The sequence below is a fragment of the Panthera leo genome, chromosome C1 (assembly GCF_018350215.1).
Source record: "Panthera leo isolate Ple1 chromosome C1, P.leo_Ple1_pat1.1, whole genome shotgun sequence".
NCBI lineage: Eukaryota > Metazoa > Chordata > Mammalia > Carnivora > Felidae > Panthera > Panthera leo.
The window spans coordinates 134113000-134131752 of NC_056686.1; the positions used below are offsets into that span (position 1 = coordinate 134113000).

At 38.2% G+C, this 18753-nt stretch overlaps 1 protein-coding gene across 7 annotated transcripts in view; it reads right to left on the reverse strand.

The window, feature by feature from the left end:
• The window catches only part of GTDC1 (glycosyltransferase like domain containing 1), a 390883-nt gene that overhangs the window by 14765 nt on the left and 357365 nt on the right, over window positions 1-18753 (reverse strand). For 6 of the 7 annotated variants that reach the window (XM_042948684.1, XM_042948683.1, XM_042948685.1 and 3 more), the window contains one exon: window positions 11784-11893. The exons of the other annotated variant lie outside the window; for it this stretch is intronic. In XM_042948684.1, coding sequence (XP_042804618.1) covers window positions 11784-11893 — 110 coding nt within the window. The remainder of the gene's footprint in view (window positions 1-11783; window positions 11894-18753) is intronic. 7 annotated transcript variants of the gene reach the window in all.

Sequence of the window (18753 nt, forward strand, 5' to 3'; positions counted from 1 at the left end):
AGTGACATGTGAGCTTCCTTCAGGGGACACTCACGAAGTAAGGCTAGGAAGGTAGTGGAAACCACACTGAGAAATCCAGACCAGTGAAGTTGTACTTTATTTGATAAAGGCAGGAGAAAAGGGGAAGGTGAGAGGCATGAAGCTTTAGGAAGTTCAAGTTAGCAAAGGCTTACAGGATGGAACCTTGGGCAACTGTTAGTCAGCCATAAGGGTGGCTGGAATAACTGTGACAGCCTCGATCAATGGTTCTCAACTACCTGAGGGTGGAGGTTGGGATTGGAGTGCAGACAGGCAGCAGAACGATACGGCATAAAATATGTTTTGAAAAAGCAGAATTACTATGCTTGTCGTTTTCACAGTAAGAAAGTGTCACTATCTGAATTGTTTTTGCAGAAAGTGTCACTATGTGAAATTCCCTTGGGGGTGGGACATGCACCCCATTTTAAAAGCTGACACACCCTAATCTCCAAGATCCCTTCTAGTTCTAACTTACTTTGAATGACTTGATTTTATGAATAAGTAAACAAAGGCTGAAAGAGGAGGCGTGGCTGATCAGGGCAGTCAGGCCAGCAGTCCCTGAGCCTTTTAAAATCCAGGATAGAATTCATTCCAGGGGCCCTGGGTGGCTCAGTCGGTTGAGCATCCCACTTCAGCTCAGGTCATGATCTCACAGTCCATGGTTTTGAGCCCTGCGTCAGGCTCTGTGCTGACAGCGGAGAGCCTGGAGCCTGCTTTGGATTCTGTGTCTCCGTCTCATTCCATTGTACCATGTATCTGTGATGGTTTCCATTTGTAAAATAGCCAAGTTGGACAAGGAGAGATATAGCTGGAAAAACTCACTAGGTTGGATCCGGATATTCACTCCCTATTTCTGCTTTCTGTCAAGAGACTCCTGGGCCGATAAGGCATTGCAGGAAACAAGAGTTTGTAAAACAGGCAGGTCTTCTACCATAGTCCCTTTTTGGGGGCACATATTCTTTTGACCACACTACACTCCAAATCATGACCATATAAAACTATAGGGATTCAAAAAGATAAAATACCAAAGCAAGGTACAAAAGCCACATTCTAAGACCTCCTATCTACCAACCTTTTGTCATATGTACACGTATACTTTAAAAAATAGGGTCTATTTCTAATTTCTTATGGGTTCATCAATGTCTTGACCTTTTCCCAGTCATTACTTAATTGTTCTATTTTCTCGAGGCTTCCCCAAGTGCACATTTCTCATAATCTTTGAAGACTCCTGTTTATGAAAATGAAAGAGCATTTTTCTTCAGTCATGTTTTCATCGTCACAACTTTAGAGAACAATTTCTTGAGAGATGTTTTGGGAAATGTATTCCAGAAAATATTATACTCATGGTCTTCCCCCCCGTACGATGAATAAATGAATTTGCCTAGAGAGTGGCAAAACTGACTTTTCTGGTTTTGGTAGAAAAGATAAACATTGCACTTATAGAAGATGTGGGAACAGACTTCAAGCAGGCTTCAAGTTTAGGGGAGGAACAGAAGTGACTTGTTACCAGTTACTTGTGTCTAGTGAGTCCCTTGAGCATTTGGGAGGGACAGGCAGTGGCAGAGGTAATAAGCCTTTCCTGAAAAGGAAAAGAGAGGTTCTCAAGTCCTGAATGGGAACCTCACCCTTATTGGGGGTACAAATGAGAGCTGGGCCAGGGGAGCTGCCCTTCTAACTGGGAGCACTGCTGACTTCTGCTCTTACAGCTCCCTCGATTTCAGAGTTTGTACTCTTCATCCACAAAGCATCTTTGGTCAGTTACACCATGGCCCTTTATGACAACAAGTGATCCCAGTGCAGTGTGATATCTGCTTTGCAAGATGGAATGAATATGGGTGCTCTGGGCAATTAGGACAGGAAGGGAAAGGGCAGGTAAAGGTCAAGAAGCAACAATGGAGGTGAGATTGTGCTAGGGGAAGAAAGGGTGTGCATATGCTTATGTGGGGAGGGGCAGAGGAATTTAATCAACAAGTAACACAAGACATGGAGGTGGGTAAATGCACAGATGTGCCTCGGACATGGGAAAGAGAACCGGAATTCATAAGGAATCAAGTTGGGGTTGGGGTTTGAAGAACTTCATTAGCTACCAAGGAAATTCATGTTGATCCTGCAGAAAATCTGTGAGACATATTTCTCTTGCTGTTATACGGTTGTGACTCTCTTCTTGTATGGTCTAGGTTTAGAAAGAACTCTTCTAACAGTGGGTGCATACATTGAATACCAAAATGTCCAGAGAGCTGAGATCAATCTGAAACCTCTGTGGGATTCAAGATGCCAGAAGATTAAGGGCTACAACTGGGAGAAAGGGAACAGAAGCGAGAGCAAGACATAGGAGTATTTTCATGGGATATATTCTCTGATGTGAAATCACTCAGTCTGGGGCACCTGGGTGGCTCAGATAAGTTTCTGACTTCAGCTCAGGTCATGATCTCCTGGTTTGTGAGTTTGAGCCCCTCATTGGGCTCTGTGCTGTCAGAGCTCTGTGCTGCTTTGGATCCTCTGCCCCCCTTCTCTCTGCCTCTCCCCTGCTCCTTCTCTTTCTCTCTCAAAAATAAACAAACAAACAAACATTAAAAAAAAAAAAAAGAACTCACCCAGTCAGACAAAGGTTACAGTAACTTACATAGCTCAGGAAAAATATTTTATGTTGCCATCACCATACATGCAGATGTTTTCCCATAAACTGGCCAGTCTTCCTTAGGATATGCCTTTACTTTTATTCTGGGGTCCATGCAACCGCTCCATCATATTCCTTATATTTATACTTACTTCTTTACTGGTAAAATTAGATTTTTCCCTCAAATTTGATTTACCGTTTATTTCTTTGGATATCACCATCTCTAGTATTTATTAGCTGTGTGACTTTGGGCACATTATTTAAGTTAAGCCTTAGTGTCTTTGCTCGTACATAGAGGACAGTAATTGTACCTACTGGGAGGACAGCTGTGATACCAAATGAAATACCAGAGTAAAAGCCCTAGCCTTGCTCTTGGCACAGAGTAAGAGTTCGGTAAGTTATTGTGCTTACAACGTGTTGATGCTTTTGCAAACCTTTATCTATAATATGTATTTAAAATCTATACTTAATTTCTTCTGTGATTTTTTTTGTGCATTGAAACTATTTATTTAATATCTTGCTTTCTCTAAAAGTATATTTTACACCTGGAATATAAATTTTTGTTACCCTCAGTCTGTTGGATATTAAGTTTACATACAAGTTGCATTTATCTCTGAATTCTCTACTTTCATGCTTTTGAATCTGCAAAGTACTCTTTTAAAAGTTATCACTCCATACATGTTCTGAATATGGTAGGGCATGTTTTCCTTCATGATTTGTTGGCCAGAGAATTCTTTGATATTCTGCTTATTTATTTATTTATTTTATTTATTTTATAAGAATTTTAGAAGTATGCTGTGAAGATATAGAAGGTAATATTTTGGCATCTTTATTGGAATTTTGTTAATTTAATAAATTATATTAAGAGATATTGTCATTTTTATTATTGTATTTATTCTTTCTTGTCAAGAGCATATATGTCTGCATTTTTAGAACCTTCCTTACTTTCCCAATATATCTTGTCATTTTCTTCAGCAAAGGACTGAGAGACAGACTTCTGTCTTAAATCATATTCTTGGGAAATTGATTTCCCCAATCATAGTCTTGGGAAAATACCTGTATGCTTATTATTAACAAACATGGGAAGGTGGCTCTGTCCACTGAGAATCTACCTCATCCATGCTACTTAAAAAAATTTTTTTGTTAATGTTTATTTTTGATAGAAAAAAAGAGACAGAGTGTGAGTGTGTGGAGGGGCAGAGAGAGAGGGAGACACAGAATCCAAAGCAGGTTCCAGGCTCTGAGCTGTCAGTGCAGAGCCCAACATGGGGCTCGAACCCATGAATTGTGAGATCATTACCTGAACTGAAGTCAGACACTTAACCAACTGAGCCACCCAGGCGCCCCAGACCCATGCTACTTAAATGTGGCCAATATAAATCATTTTCCTCAGCTACAAATTTGGGCTGCTAATACTTGGTTGAATGCTTACTACATTGATGTAGATTATGAAGTAAGGTATTCAAAATTATTTGAAAATGTTACAATATAAACAAGGGTATGGTTTAATGAAACAATTATAAAAACATTGTTGCTTCCGAGACAGTAAGATTCTAGAGGGCAGGAACCATATCTTCTACTCCAGGTGTCCACAATATGGTGCCAGACCACGATAGGACTCAGTAAATATTTCTACATTAGGGGAATAAGTAGGTAGTAATAACATTAAAAAAAAAAAAAAAAGGAGAAGGAAAGGTTTGGAGTGGCATGGTCTTGGGAGAATGAATTTATTTAATCTTACTGACACATTTCTTTCATCTCATATGGAATCATCTTACAATTCAACATTGATCAATATATTAATAAGCTTTCCTTCTGCTAGAATCCCCTTGTAGCAAAATTTTATACCTTTGTATCAATGTGACATAAGCTATTTGTGTTCCTAGAAACTTTCTATTATTTCCCCCTCTTAGTGTAGCTGCTTTTCTGAAAATGAGATCATAGCTGGGAGTGAAAAGGGAGATGGGAAGGGAGGGAAATGCTATATAATCATCCACCATTTGACTCCAGAACTAAGGAGCAGGAATATGCCAAGAGCATAGCAATAACCATTGTCATGCCAGATACTAACCAGAAGCTTTCTGCATACTGTTCTTAACCTCATATCAAAGGTGAACCAGAAGGATATCTGTCTGCCAAAACTGTAGTTCAGGTTTTTACCTTCCTTGCAATCTTTTTGGTCCCCCAATGGCTACCACTAAAACCCCTCTCCCCCACGTCTGCAGTAGGGAAAGATGAACCCCTGCTGTAAGGCTTTGGTTGTTCAAAGAAAAAAAATTGTTTAGAATTATCATTTGTGGGAAATTACTAAGTATACAAACACATTCCATTGACTTGATAACTTAAGCATTTGCTTTTTTTTTTTTTTTTTTTTTTAAACCATCAAGGGCTAACAATGTGACCCTGTCATGAGACTTGGTCAAAACGGAAATATTTGCATTGAGGAGCTTCTGGGTTTCTGGGTTCATTTGTAACATGGAGTCTGATGGATGATTTATGTAGCAGAATGGTCCTTCAATTTTCTGAATTAAAAATACTTAAAATAATGTCAAAAATAAACCTTTGAGGTTCAGCATTATTAATATCTTCTTTGGATCCAAAATGCATTAAAGACTTACTCCATATACAGACTCTGAAGGAAGCCCATGAATGTTAGAACAAAATCTGCATGGTAGTTAAGGAAGCACTTTCCTCCAAATTAATTGTACTGAAATCCACATTATAACTCACTGCAGTGGGTAGGGCAGGTGGTTTTACTGTTATTATTTCTCTTTCTCATCTCCTGCTTTGTATTCTATAGGTGGGTTAACTGAGGTTAGCCGAGAAAGCTACAGGACGCAGTCCTAACCTGATCTTCTGACTTCAATTCCTATAAATCAGTTTCTCAATCTTGGCATCATTGACATTTTAGGTTGAATAATTCTTTGTGGGGGTACGGGGGGGACTTTCCTGTGCATTGTAGAATATTTAGCAGCATCCCTGGCCTCTACCCACTAGCTGTAACACCCTACCCCAACAGTTATAACAATTAAAATGTCTCTGGACATTAACTCCATTCCCACGAGCCGATTCAACTTCATATTGCTCTGCCTTATGGTACATGGTTGCTAGACGTGTCTTTTGACACCAGCTAGGTTGTTTCTGGCAAGAAGACTATTGGCAATACTCTAATACTTGTTAAGAGTTCTTTACTCAATGGCAATAGACTCGCTCAGATTAAGGCAGACATCTTGGATAGGCTTGGTTTTCTCTCTAATGAGCCACAGATCATGATGCATATTAAAGAACTATAGTGGTCAACAGTGCTATTCACCAAATATTTCTGCTCTCTCCCATTCTGGGATCAAGCCCCACATCAGGCCCTACGCTGAGTGTGGGGCCTGTTTGGGATTTTCTCTCTCCCTCTGCCCCTCCCCACCTCAGGGGAAAAAAAAAAAAAAAAAGGATGACTCAAAAGAGCTATAAACAATGCATCTATAAACTAGAATCAATAATCTTAATCTACCACACTTCTCAGGAAAAGGGTTATAAAAAACTTACAACAACATAATTTGAAAATAATCAACACACTTGAAAATAATCAATAGTATGGAGACTCTACAATGTTGCTCTATTACAGTTTTCAAAAGAAAGTTAATGGAGATTGTTTCATCAAAAGGGCAGTGAAACTCATTGGCATTAATGCCATTACTCAGATGTGCTAGATTTCCCTAAGAGGTCTGTGCAGAGGGAAGGAGAAGAAAGTTGGATACAAAGTAATTAAGTCACAAGCTTGCAGCTAGAAGAGAATTCTGGAGATCTAATGCTCAGCATAGTGATTACAGTCAACAATACTGTATTGTATACTTCAAGACTGCTAAGAGCCTAGAGTTTAAATGTTCTCACCACAAAAAGGAAATGATGATTATGTGATATGATACAGATATTCAGCTAAAGCTACAGTAGTAATCATATCAAAATACATAAATGTATCAAATTAACATGCTGAACACCTTAAACTTACACAAATGTTATATATAAATCATATCTCAATTAAAAAAGCCAAAAAAGAGAGTAATGAATGGTCATGCAGTCAGATTGTAAACCTTTCTTAGTTTTCCAGTACATCTAAGCTTACATGTGAAAGAGAAAAGTTTAACTTACAGGCAGTGCAATCAAAATGACTTAAGCCTTCAGAGTATCAGTTTCTCTACCTATCAGGTGGGATCATAATACCTACTCCATCGCGCTTATCAGGAACATTACAGTAAATGATGTGGCAAAGGACCAAGTAAAAGGCAAACTGTCAATAAATAGTAACAATTAATAGCATAATAATCATTATTATTGTAATTATTGACAAGAAAACCACTTTCTTATAACTGTTAACAGCATTCAGAGTAAGTACTCCGGCTGGTATTACAGAGTATGTAAGTTGGTTTATGATATGGGTTTTAGATATGCTAATGTAGCCTCTAGAAGAGGTAACAGGCAAATAAATGTATGCCTGGTAGGTAACCTTTTTGTGAAGTTCTAGATGGTGAGCTGGGGAAAAAAATAACATTTAAACTTAGAGAAACAATTTGGGAAACAAGAACACATAAAGCATTAACACAGTGGTAAAAACTACTACCTAGCTATGTGACCTTACTTAATTTCTCTGTGCCTTAGTTTCCCAACCTGAAAAAGTGGAGATAGTAATAATATTGAACAAGACAGCTATGAAAGGTTAGAGTTAACATTTGTAAATAGCTTAGAACAATGCCTGGAATACAGTGAGTGCTACATAAGTGCTTCTTAAACCGGAACAATGATAAGAACAGCTGAAAATACACAGAATGGCCTGTTAGGAAAACTTTGGAGTACAGACTGGCAAGGTAGCCTTCCAGGAACACAACCTGGAAAGCTGCCAGGCTCGTTCATCCACACAACTCGGATTGCTTTTATGTGCAAGGTGAAGTGCTGTGACCAGGAAGAGCGCTGACTCACGTCTGGAAGGACAGAGAGGGACTAGAGGCTATGACAAAAAGGACTCCCAGTTGAGACTAGAAACATCATAGATAATAGGATACCCTCTTCTATGGGCTTCCACAGTATTCCCTAATTACTTCACAGCATCTTAGGCACCTGTTAGTTGTATACAAGTGTCTGCCCAAGGCAAAGCTCCCTGAGGGTGGAGACCAAGTCTTCTGCACTGTGGAAATCCTCTCCTATAATGCTCAGCAAATATATGCTGAAGTCTAGCCAAAGTTAGGTAATAAGATTGGATCTGTAACTACTGAGCACTCAGTCCTTGGGCCCCTAATGCTCCCCACCCCGCTTACAACATTCCATACTGCTCTAAACAGCTCAATGTAAATGTGTGGGAGGGGAGACTGTGATCCCAAGAACATGGCCCTGAGAGTAAAACCTTAGTCTTTTCTGTAGTGCTGGCTTAAAACTACTCGCCAGTAAAACTGGCTGAGAAGCCTTTTGCTTAGGGACTTCCTCCAGCCACACTTCTCAGTCCATCCACAAACATCTCAATGCTGCCACAAACAGAACTGAACTCACCAGCTTTGCAAATGAGCAGAATTTTTCTTCTTCCTTCTACAGCTATCCATCTTCTAAATTCATTTCTGTGTTTTCCTTGAGAATACCTCTGTCATACATTCCTCTCACTAATCTCTCAGCTACCACCTCCAGAATTACATTTGGATTATCACTGTAATGTCTTACTGTGAATCTGCCTACATACCACTGAAAGATAAATCTTTCTAAAATACAAGTTTCATCACATTTCTTTCCTGTTCAAGGTCTAGGTTCCTTATTTCTTACTTTTCCCTAATCTACTTTGATTATCACGATCCTCCATACTTTGGTCCTATTCTACCACACTTCTGACCAAAGCTTCCAAATTCATTTTGTGAGATTAGCATTATTCTGATACCAAAAGCAGACAAGGACATCACACACACACACACACACACACATTACAGGCCAATATTCCTGATGAACATAGATGTAAAATTCCTCAACAAAACAGCAGCAAACCAAACTCAACAATACATTAAAAGGATCCCATAACTTGATCAAGTGGAACTTATTCTAGAGATGCAAGGAAAGTTCAATATCTGCAAACCAATGTAATATGCCACATTAACAAAATGAAAAATAAAAATCATACGATCACCTTAATAAATGTAGAAAAAGCACTTGACAAAATTCAATATCCATGTATGAAAACTCTCAGCAAAGTGGGTAGAGAGGAAAGACATCTGAACATAATAGAAGCTATAATGACAAACACACAGCTAACATCATACTCACCAGTGAAAAGCTAAAACGTAGAAAGCTTTTCCTCTAACATCAGAATCAAGACAAGGAGGCCCACTCTAGTCACTTTTATTCAATATGGTACTAGAAGTCCTAGGCACTGCAATTAGGTAAGAAAAAGGAATAAAAGGCATACAAATTGGACAGAAAGAAGTAAAACTGTCCCTATTTGCAAATGGCAGGATAGTATATACAGAAAACTCTAAAGAGTCTACCAAAAACTGTCGGAACTAATCAACTAATTCACTGAAGATGCTGGATACAAAATTGATATACAAAAACCTGTTGCATTTTTACACACTAATAACAAGCTATCAGAAATAGAATTCAAGAAAAACAATTCCATTTACAATCACATCAAAAAGAATAAAATATCTAGGAGGAAATTTAACCAAGAAGATGAAAGACTGAGAAAATGAAAACTAGGAAACATTGGTGAAAAAAAAATTGAAGAAGACACAAATAAATGGAAACATATTCTATGCTCATGGATTGGAAGAATTAACATTGTTAAAATGCCCATACTATCCAAAGAAACCTACAGATTCACTGAAACTCCTATCAAAATTCCAGTGACATTTTTCATAGAACTAGAGCAAATAATTAGAAAATTTGTATGAAACCACAAAAGCACATGAACAGCCAAAACAATCTTGAGAAAGAATAAAGCTAGAAGGATCAGGCTCCCTGATTTCAAACTACACTACAAAGCTATAGTCATCAAAACAATATGGTATCAGCATTAAAACAAATACACAGATCAATAGAACAGCATACAGAGTATTCTAGGGAAAGAAAAGACTTTTCAGCAAATGGTGTTGGGAAAACTGGATAGCTACCTGTCCAGAATAACACTGGAGCACCATCTTAGAACACTATAAATATTAATTAAGTCAGTATGGATTAAAGTCTCAAGTGTAAGACCTGAAGTTATAAAACTCTTAGATGAAAAAACATGGGCAGTAAGCTCGTTGATGTTGGCCTTAGTGATTTTTTTTTTGGCTCTGACTCCAAAAACAAAGATAAACAAATGGGACTACATCAAACTAAAAAGTTTCTCCACAGCTAAGGAAGCCATTAACAAAATGGATGGCAACCAATGAATGTGAGAAGATAACTGCAAATCATATACCCAATAAGGGGTTAATACTGAAAATATAGAAAGAACTCTGCTCAATGACAAAAAAAGAACCCAAAAATATGATTAAAAAAATGACAGAAAACCGGAATAGACATTTTTCCATACAGATGACTAACAGACACATGAAAAAGATGCTCAACATCACTAGGCATTAGGGTAATGCAAATAAAAAGCATAATGAGATATCTCCTTATACCTATCACAATGGCTATTATCAGAAAGACAAGAAATAACAAATGTTGGCAAGGATGTGAAGAAAAGAGAACACTCATATACTATTGGTGGGAATGTAAGTTGGTGCAGCCACTATGGAAAACAGTATGGAGGTTCCTCAAAAAAATTAAAGATAGAGCTACCATATGATCCAGCAATTCCACTACAGGGTATTTATCCAAAGAAAACAAAAATCCTAATTTGAAAAGATGTATGCGTCCCTATGTTCATTGTGGCATTATGTACAATAACCAAGATGTGGAAATAAACTAAATGTCCACTGACGGATGGATGGATAAAGAAGACTTGGTACACGTACACACACGCACACACGCGCGCACACACACACACACACACACACCCCTCTCACAGTGGAATACAATTCAGCCATAAAAAATGAGATCTTGATATCTGCAACAATGTAGACCTTGAAGGTATTATGGTAACTGAAGTAAGTCAGAGAAAGACAAATATTGTGTGATTTCACTTATATGTGTCATCTAAAAAAACAAAGCAAACAAAACAACCTCCCCACCCCTGCCCAGACTCCCAGATACAGAGAACCGTTTGGTGGTTGCCAGAGGGGACGTGGGTTGGGGGACGATATGGATGAAGGAGATTAAGAGGTATAAAGTTGCAGTCACAAAATAAGTAAGTGATAGGGATGTAACGTACAACATGGAGAATATACTCAATGATATTGCATTAATTTGGGAAGGTGACAGATTCTAACTAGATTTACAGTAGTGTCTATTTCTGCAATGTATACAAATGTCAGATCACTATTGTACCAGTAAAATACCATAAATAATATAATATCGTATGTAAATTATTCCTCAATTAAAATAATACGAGCAATTAAGTGCTTATGAAAGGGGTCAGAATGCTCATCTCACTGACCCGAACATGCCCACTGAGGATGAAGGTGAAGGAAATGGTTCTGAAAAGGCTCCATGTGGCATTAGGGATGAGAAGGCCTGCTGCTATCAGCTTCAGAGTTTCGTTTGTTTTCTCAACTCAGTAAGCAAGGCATGGGCCAATGACAACTAGGATGTGGATTGTGGGCTACTCCACATTACAAGCCTGATGCCAAAATGCTTCACACAGTCCACCTCAACAGATGGTAATGTATTTCGGCTATTACCAACGTGAGGAGGATTCAAACCAGTGACCCCAGGGGTGAGAGGTTGTACATCCAATTACAAATTCCCGCTTTCCTTAAGTGTTAAGATGCCTAAAGCAATATATTTTATTTACATCAAGTTACATTGTATAAACTATATTTGATAAAAGAGATGACTTCACGTTCTCAACTTAAATCAAAGAATGCTTACTTAAGTATTTTTTTAATTGAATCACACTTTAATGCCATCGTATAATCTTTTGGTTAACAGTGCTCATCTTGATTATTCTGACAAAGGGAAACATGGAAATTAATACTTCAGTTGTAGAGCTTATGTCATCTATAAAATTACACATTAGAAAATTCAAAAGAGATACCTGGGACATCTGTGAAGGTTTCTCCAAGGACAGACACATGGAAATTGAGTCCTAAGTCCTTAAGGTGCATTAATACCTTAAAAAAACTCTCTGGATCTTTATCATGTTCCCTGGAAATAAACACACAAAATATAACTTGTGAAACCTTAGGGTATGCGTCAGGAACGATGTTTTCACTTCTCACAGTATCAATTCCTTTCGTGGTCTATTGCCAGTTAAGGGAGCTTCTGACATCCATGCAGAGATTTTCCCCTATAACCTTAAATTGTAGCATCGGCATTGAGTAATTTTATGAACGTAACTTCTCTCTCATGAATCAAAACCCAGTTCTATTGAAATCTTAAGGCTCCGCAGCCTTTTATGAAAGGAGAAATCTATCTTGTTTTTCACATTTTTTTGGTTAGACTATAGAAAGTCTAGTGTATTTTCCTTTCTCCTAAAATGGTTAATTTTCCACTTAACATGGGTTTTGAACAAAAGAAAAGACCAGTCTTCAAAGGACGATTCTCTACTGATCATGAGAACGTACCAAAGATGTTTTTCATTTTCATGGGTCTGAATACCTTCCTCTCACATTTACTCAGTCCCTTTGTGCCCACAAGGAACGCACAATTTAGGGAGCGAGATTACAGACTCTCTCACTAATCTCTCATTTTAAATAATTGAATGGAGAATTATAAATACATCAAAAGGGGGTAGGTCTGAGTCTAAGTCTGCTGAGTATTAACTCAGGAGTGGAGGTTAGTCAACTCATAAAAGAATAGTAATAAAGATAATTCTTTCATTTAGTAGAGGCTTTGAAAAACATGGATTGTTTTTGTTTGTTTAGCTTGTCAGTCTTCTTTATAATGACAGAATGAGGGGCTAAAGGACACTAAAATAAAAAAAAAATTCATCAGTTCAAGAAATCACATTAAAATGAAATGAGTTATTTTTTACATTCTAAGGTGTGAATGTTTCAGTATTTTTTACATTTAATTGCACTGTTTTAAATTATCTTATTGCAGACAGATGTGGACCAGATGTCTTCAAAATATTTGTTTTTTTATTTATAATTCAGAATTTTTACTTATTTTTTTATATTGCAGAGAAATAGTTATATATCAGCAATTGAATTTCTCATTTACCAACTAATTATGTAAAATAAATCTGTAAATTGATCAAACTGCTATATGAAATATGAAAATTACATCATTCAGGAAATCTCATGAAAAATGACATCTGCAACCCTAAATGTGTTAATTCACAATTCAGTCAATATTTTCAGTATCAAGAATTAAAACAAATGCATCTTCTGATTAACATTTTAAAACAGCATTTATAATTTTATGGAATTATAAGAGCTTATAGAATTTGAGTTCTGTAACAACTTATTTTAAGCTCTGTATCTCTTGTTTTGAGTTACTTCAAATAATAAAGAATGCAATGTCAAAATGTTCATCGCTTTTTAAAATGATGCATATTACATACATGTACCACTGGGAAGTTTCTGGATAGTTCTCATATATACTGTATATGCTGTGGGCAAGAACAAAGACTCAAAAGAGTTTGAAAGTAAGAATACACCATATGCTGTCTTCAACCATATCAATCAAAAAGCTGCCACCTAATCTGTAATATGTTCTTTTAGTCTGATTCTCTTGGAAATACTTAGATGAAAAGAATGGAAATAACATAACGTAATATATCTTAAAGAGAGAGGAAGACTGTAGGGAAATCTAGCCACTCTGTTGCCTAAATTTTTCATTCTGAGTTTCAAAAATTTGGGCTACAGATCCTAAAGAGAATATTTATTCTAAATATTTCCCGCTGTTTTGTTTGTTTATTTGTTTTGTATTAAACTTAAAATAGATGTGGTTTGGGGCTGGGAGGAGGTTTAATTGGGGAGAAGCTTTCCCCCAATATGAAAAGATTGCAATATGAGTATTTTCAAGGCAGCAGGGTTTATGGACCTATATTTTCAGTGTTGCTATAAGAGATAAATGAATTACAATCCTACGGCTTCCTTTTGATTTTTAAAAATATTTTCATTCAATTTATTTAAATGAAAAATAAGGCAGCTGACCCATTTCTTTAGATATTTTTATAGGTGGACAATAGCTTTCATATTCAACAGTCACTTTGCATAAGAACACAAAAGAGATTTGTATGAATCCCTCTCTTGTTTCAAGTATAATATATGGACGAATGTAAAGTGAGATTTTTCTTCCCCAAAATTATCCCTCAGGAAAAGAGGCATTTTATACTAAAGTCCTTCTAATGTCTCTCATGATACTGGGCACTCCCTCAGTTACTTTATTTTGAATAAAGTACTGTTTAGGGAAGTTGCATTAACCTGAAACAATGCCTACTGGTGAGAGTTTTGGATGGTGTTAGCAGTCATTCACTTGACGAAACTGGTAAAAACAGAAGCAAAGGCATATATTACTACTAACTTAGTAATTGTTTTGAGAGGCATGACCTAACAGTTCAAAGTGTTGGGTGTTGCTTAAAACAAGTATTTTAAAGATCACTGAAAAAAGTAATAGAATAAGTGGTTATCAGAGATTGTGAGTACTAAGTGGGTTTTTAGAGCTGAGGAAAAGATTTCCAGTGATGACAGTTTCCCAAGTCTTGCACCCCAAGCAGCTTAGACGGGGTTCCAGATGACACGTGCTGGAAACATGCCAGCTTCCTGAAAAGATGGCACCCACCATACTGATGTCAAGAATGCATGGGAGGGGGAGTTGGGCTAAAACTGCTTCATGAAATTTAAGGGTGGGAAAAGAGCAATACTTCTAAAATTATTTTATATCATGGTATGTGGTTTAAAGCACTATTTATGTCTAAATTAATAGATTACATATAAGTAGATACTTTATTTCATTTACGTCCCTCAAAGTGACATAGTCAATTTTGCTAAAATTTTTTCTCAGTTTTCTTCTTAGAAAAATGGGTGATTTCTTAACATTCAGATGATCGTTAAAGATGTTGTGGACAGGGGCGCCTGGGTGGCTGTCAGTTAAGCGTCCAACTTCGGCTCAGGTCACGATCTCACGGTTCATGAGTTCAAGTCCCACACGGGGCTCTGTGCTGACAGCTCAGAGCCTGGAGCCTGCTTCTGATTCTTTGTCACCCTCTCTCTCTGCCCCTCTCCCACTTGCACTCTGTCTCTCTCTCTCTCTCCCAAAAATAAATAAATATTAAACAAAAAGATGTTGTGCACAGATATTTCGCCACAGCCATATATTAAGGCATGAATGGCAGTCAGTGGCAGGACTCAATATGTTTTGTTGAGTGAGGAACACATTCCAAATATCCAATGGGTCATCCATGGTTTAATCCTTGAGGGGTTGTGCTATAGATGTTTCTTCTTTTTTTTATGTTTTCTATTGTTTATATTAATATAGAGTTTTAAGTATAAATAATTTTTAATGCTTTTAAGGAACTACCCCTTTCTAACATTCTGCCATAAAATTGCATTCATAGGATTTTTGCCTAACTTTATACCATTTTTAGTATTTACAGTAGTTTAATTCCTCATTTCTTGTGACACCTCTACATCTGACAGCTGCCCGTCGAGCAAACTTGATTGATCATAAAACATTCTCGAAGATGAGTCAAAGTCCAAGCTTCCCACAATCCCCCACACTCTTGAATAGGTAAGAATGAAACAGTCTGGCTGGGAACGAGTTTCTCAGCAGCCCAACTATGGCAGAAGCGACCAGCACGGAAATATTTCAGGCTTACTGGAAGCAGCAGATATAGCAAGAACAGCTTTTATTCCCAAATATTATTCAGAACATTTGAAAAGCATAAACTGTTTCCATGTGTTTTTTCTTCCTATATCTGTTCTCTCTCTGTTGCCTTTCCCGTTTAGTTTTGTAGAGCTAAATTTCTTCTTATTCCTCATTTAACATTCGTTCAGTAAATATTTATTGAGGATTTCTAAGTTCTCCATACTTGTCACTTACACTAAACTGTTACCCTTTCCTATTTTCCCACATAACTTTATACTTATGGAATGCAATCTCTTTGATCTAGTTCCTTGTATTGCCTGGGCAGAAAACTGGCTCTTTACCCACACTATTGTTTCCCAGCAGCATGTCACTCTGGACTGAGAGCTCCATGAGGGAAAGATAAGTAATGTCTGTTTTGTTCACTATAAGTACCCAGTGCCTTGCCAAGTAGTGGTAGACTTTACTTATGTTCATCAATATCCAGTTCTTTTCTCCTCTGGGCACACAGAAGACTCTGCGCTCAACCCCTCCCAGGAGGGGAGGCCAGAGACCTAGTTCTGGTCAATGGGTTGCAAGCTGATTTGTGTCACTTCTGGGTAGAAGTATCTAAGAGCAGTTCTGGATAGCACTTTCTCGGGTGCAGTGATCCTTGAGGAGGTCTTGTGTTGAGATCATTAGGGTAAGAGTAAAGCAGTCTGGACTGCCACATGGAGGCAAAGCCACCTAAAGATGCAGAGGTAGTGAGATAAGTAAACTTAGTGAGATGGGGAGGGATGTTCGTTACTGCAGCATAGTGTGGCCTATGCTGACTACTACATTATCTGTGGCACAAAATGAGCTGCTGAGAAAATATGTGTTGAATAAATGAAAGTATGGAAACAATGAGTGACATTTGTAGAGCTCCTGTCATGCTCAGGATCCCATGCCAGGCACCTGATCACAATCTTAGTTAAGCCTCTCAACAAGTCGTCAAACACAATTATTCCTCCATTTAAGATCACACAGAAGACACTGAGTCTTCATTTGAAATCATGTCTCATCAACTGAAAGTCATTCTCTTTCTATACAGATAGCCTTTGATTCTTTATTTCTTTTATTTCTTTCTTCCTACATATAACGAGAGAAAAAGAGTTAGCACCTTCAGTCTGTGGTTTTGTTTCCAGACCATCAAGCCCTGGACATACCTTGGATTCTAGTGACTTGAGGTTAGAACCCATTGGATAAAAGATGGCAATAAGAATATGTGGAAGTAATATAAAATTATGATCTCTCTAACACCATGGTCTCTAACTTCTTTCCCTTTCTGATACTCTACTAACCTCCGTCTCTACTTCCTCATCATCATGTACTGCTTTATTTCCAAATTCAGTGACATGTTCCTTGTCCAAAAACATAAAGCTTCCATTTATTACCCTGTGTTAGTTGTCACGACCATTTAACTTTTCTGCTGTCCTTTCTAGGGCCATAAACTTTTTGTTCCCCTCCATACGCCTGACGTACGAATAATCAGTTCTAGTTTCCCTCCGCATGTGCTGCTTCTGCTTCTTCAATGCTGCTTCAAATAGGATCCAACCAATACTTTTAGCCACCAACTTCTTGACTTCTCTGTCTGTCTCTCTCAGATGTTACTAGTGCTGCTCTCTAACTCCACCAGACCTCCCCACCATGGCTGACCAAGACCAAGAGTATCCACTGTGGCTCTCTCTGAATACTGCTCATACTGCATTCTGTCCTTCAACTTGACTTTTAGAGGAAGAGTGAAATGTGCACTGCAGAGAAAGGTGGCTCTGCCACTGACCGGCAGTACGACTGCAGGTATGTTCATAACCTCATACAACCTCAGTTTATTCATCCTTAAAATGGGATACCAATAATACCCACATTAAAAAAAAAATTGGTTGTTTGGAATGAAGAAATGCCTGGCACCCTGGAGATATACAATAAGCTCTCATTCTCTTCTCTTTGGTATTTGTAGTATTTTAATATTTAAGAGATGTTAATCAATTTATTCCATCTCCTCTCCTCCCCAGCACACTCGAGATGCTAAGATATTTTATGTCCATTGCTTCAGAAAAAGCATGGGCCCGGCGTGGGGGCCTCCAGCGCTCACACACAAAAAAAGGGGGCGATCCTCTCGGTTGATTACAGGAGCAAAAATGCATGTAGAAATGGCAAGGACTTCAGACAGGAGCAAGTATTTAAGCCAAATGCCACATGAGTGTAGCAAACACCCTTCCACCCTGTGTCGCCGTTTCACCTCCAGATAAGAAACGTGAAGGACTGGTGGAGGAGAGGTGAGGGGAAAGCACTTTGAAAGTCGCAGAAACCGCGCACTATACTTCCTGGTTTAGAACCTTGAGGGGGAAGCAAGCTGCAGACAGTGAATGTCTGAGTGCATGTATCTAGGCAGATAGCACTGGGGACGCGTGTGAGAGATTCCCGAGCTGTGGTAGGCAGGAGGGTGGAACCATGGTTCCTGTGAATGTCATGGAAGAATCACAGAGCAGCTGGCAGACAGACAGAAGCAAGGGATCCCTCAGCTGTGGCCTGTGAGGAAGGGGGACCAGAAAATGGAAGACAGGATCTTGAACTACTTGAGCTTTCTGGCACCCTACTGCAATGGGCCACTGCACAGAAATTAAGTTATAGAAAAATAAAATTCTAATTTATGCATATCAGGGTTTCATGCCATCTGCACATTCATATTCTCATCTTTCCTTTTAATAGCAGAGGGAGAGCTGTCTGTCTTTCAAAATCCAAAGTCCATTAGAGCTGTAGATCTTCCACTAGCTTCTTGTTGAGACACCTGTGTTCTTGAATCCAATTTCCTTCCTAAAGCCTCTGATTCTATTCCCTTCTCTACAATTCTTCACTCATGTCTTTGCATTTTTAAGTGACCCCTCCTACCCAATAAATTTATTGACAATAAGAGTTCCAATAATGTACTATTTCTAGGTGACTTTTCACAGGTCATCTCATCTTAGAACATGAGCTATGTCTGTCTTTCCTCCTTCCTGTGTTTCCCCTACAACTCTGCTCCCATCTCTGCACTCTCTTGGCTGAAACTGTCCTTTAACAATACCAAGTCCCACCCCTGCTCCATTCATTCTCAAGCTTCCCATGTTTTTGCTCTTATGATTGACAGCAGTGACCACTCTGCTTTCTTAGAAATGATCCTTGCTGGTTTTCGAAATAGTGTATTTAGACTACAACCCAGTGACCCTCTCCCCAATTAAATCTTCCCACCCATT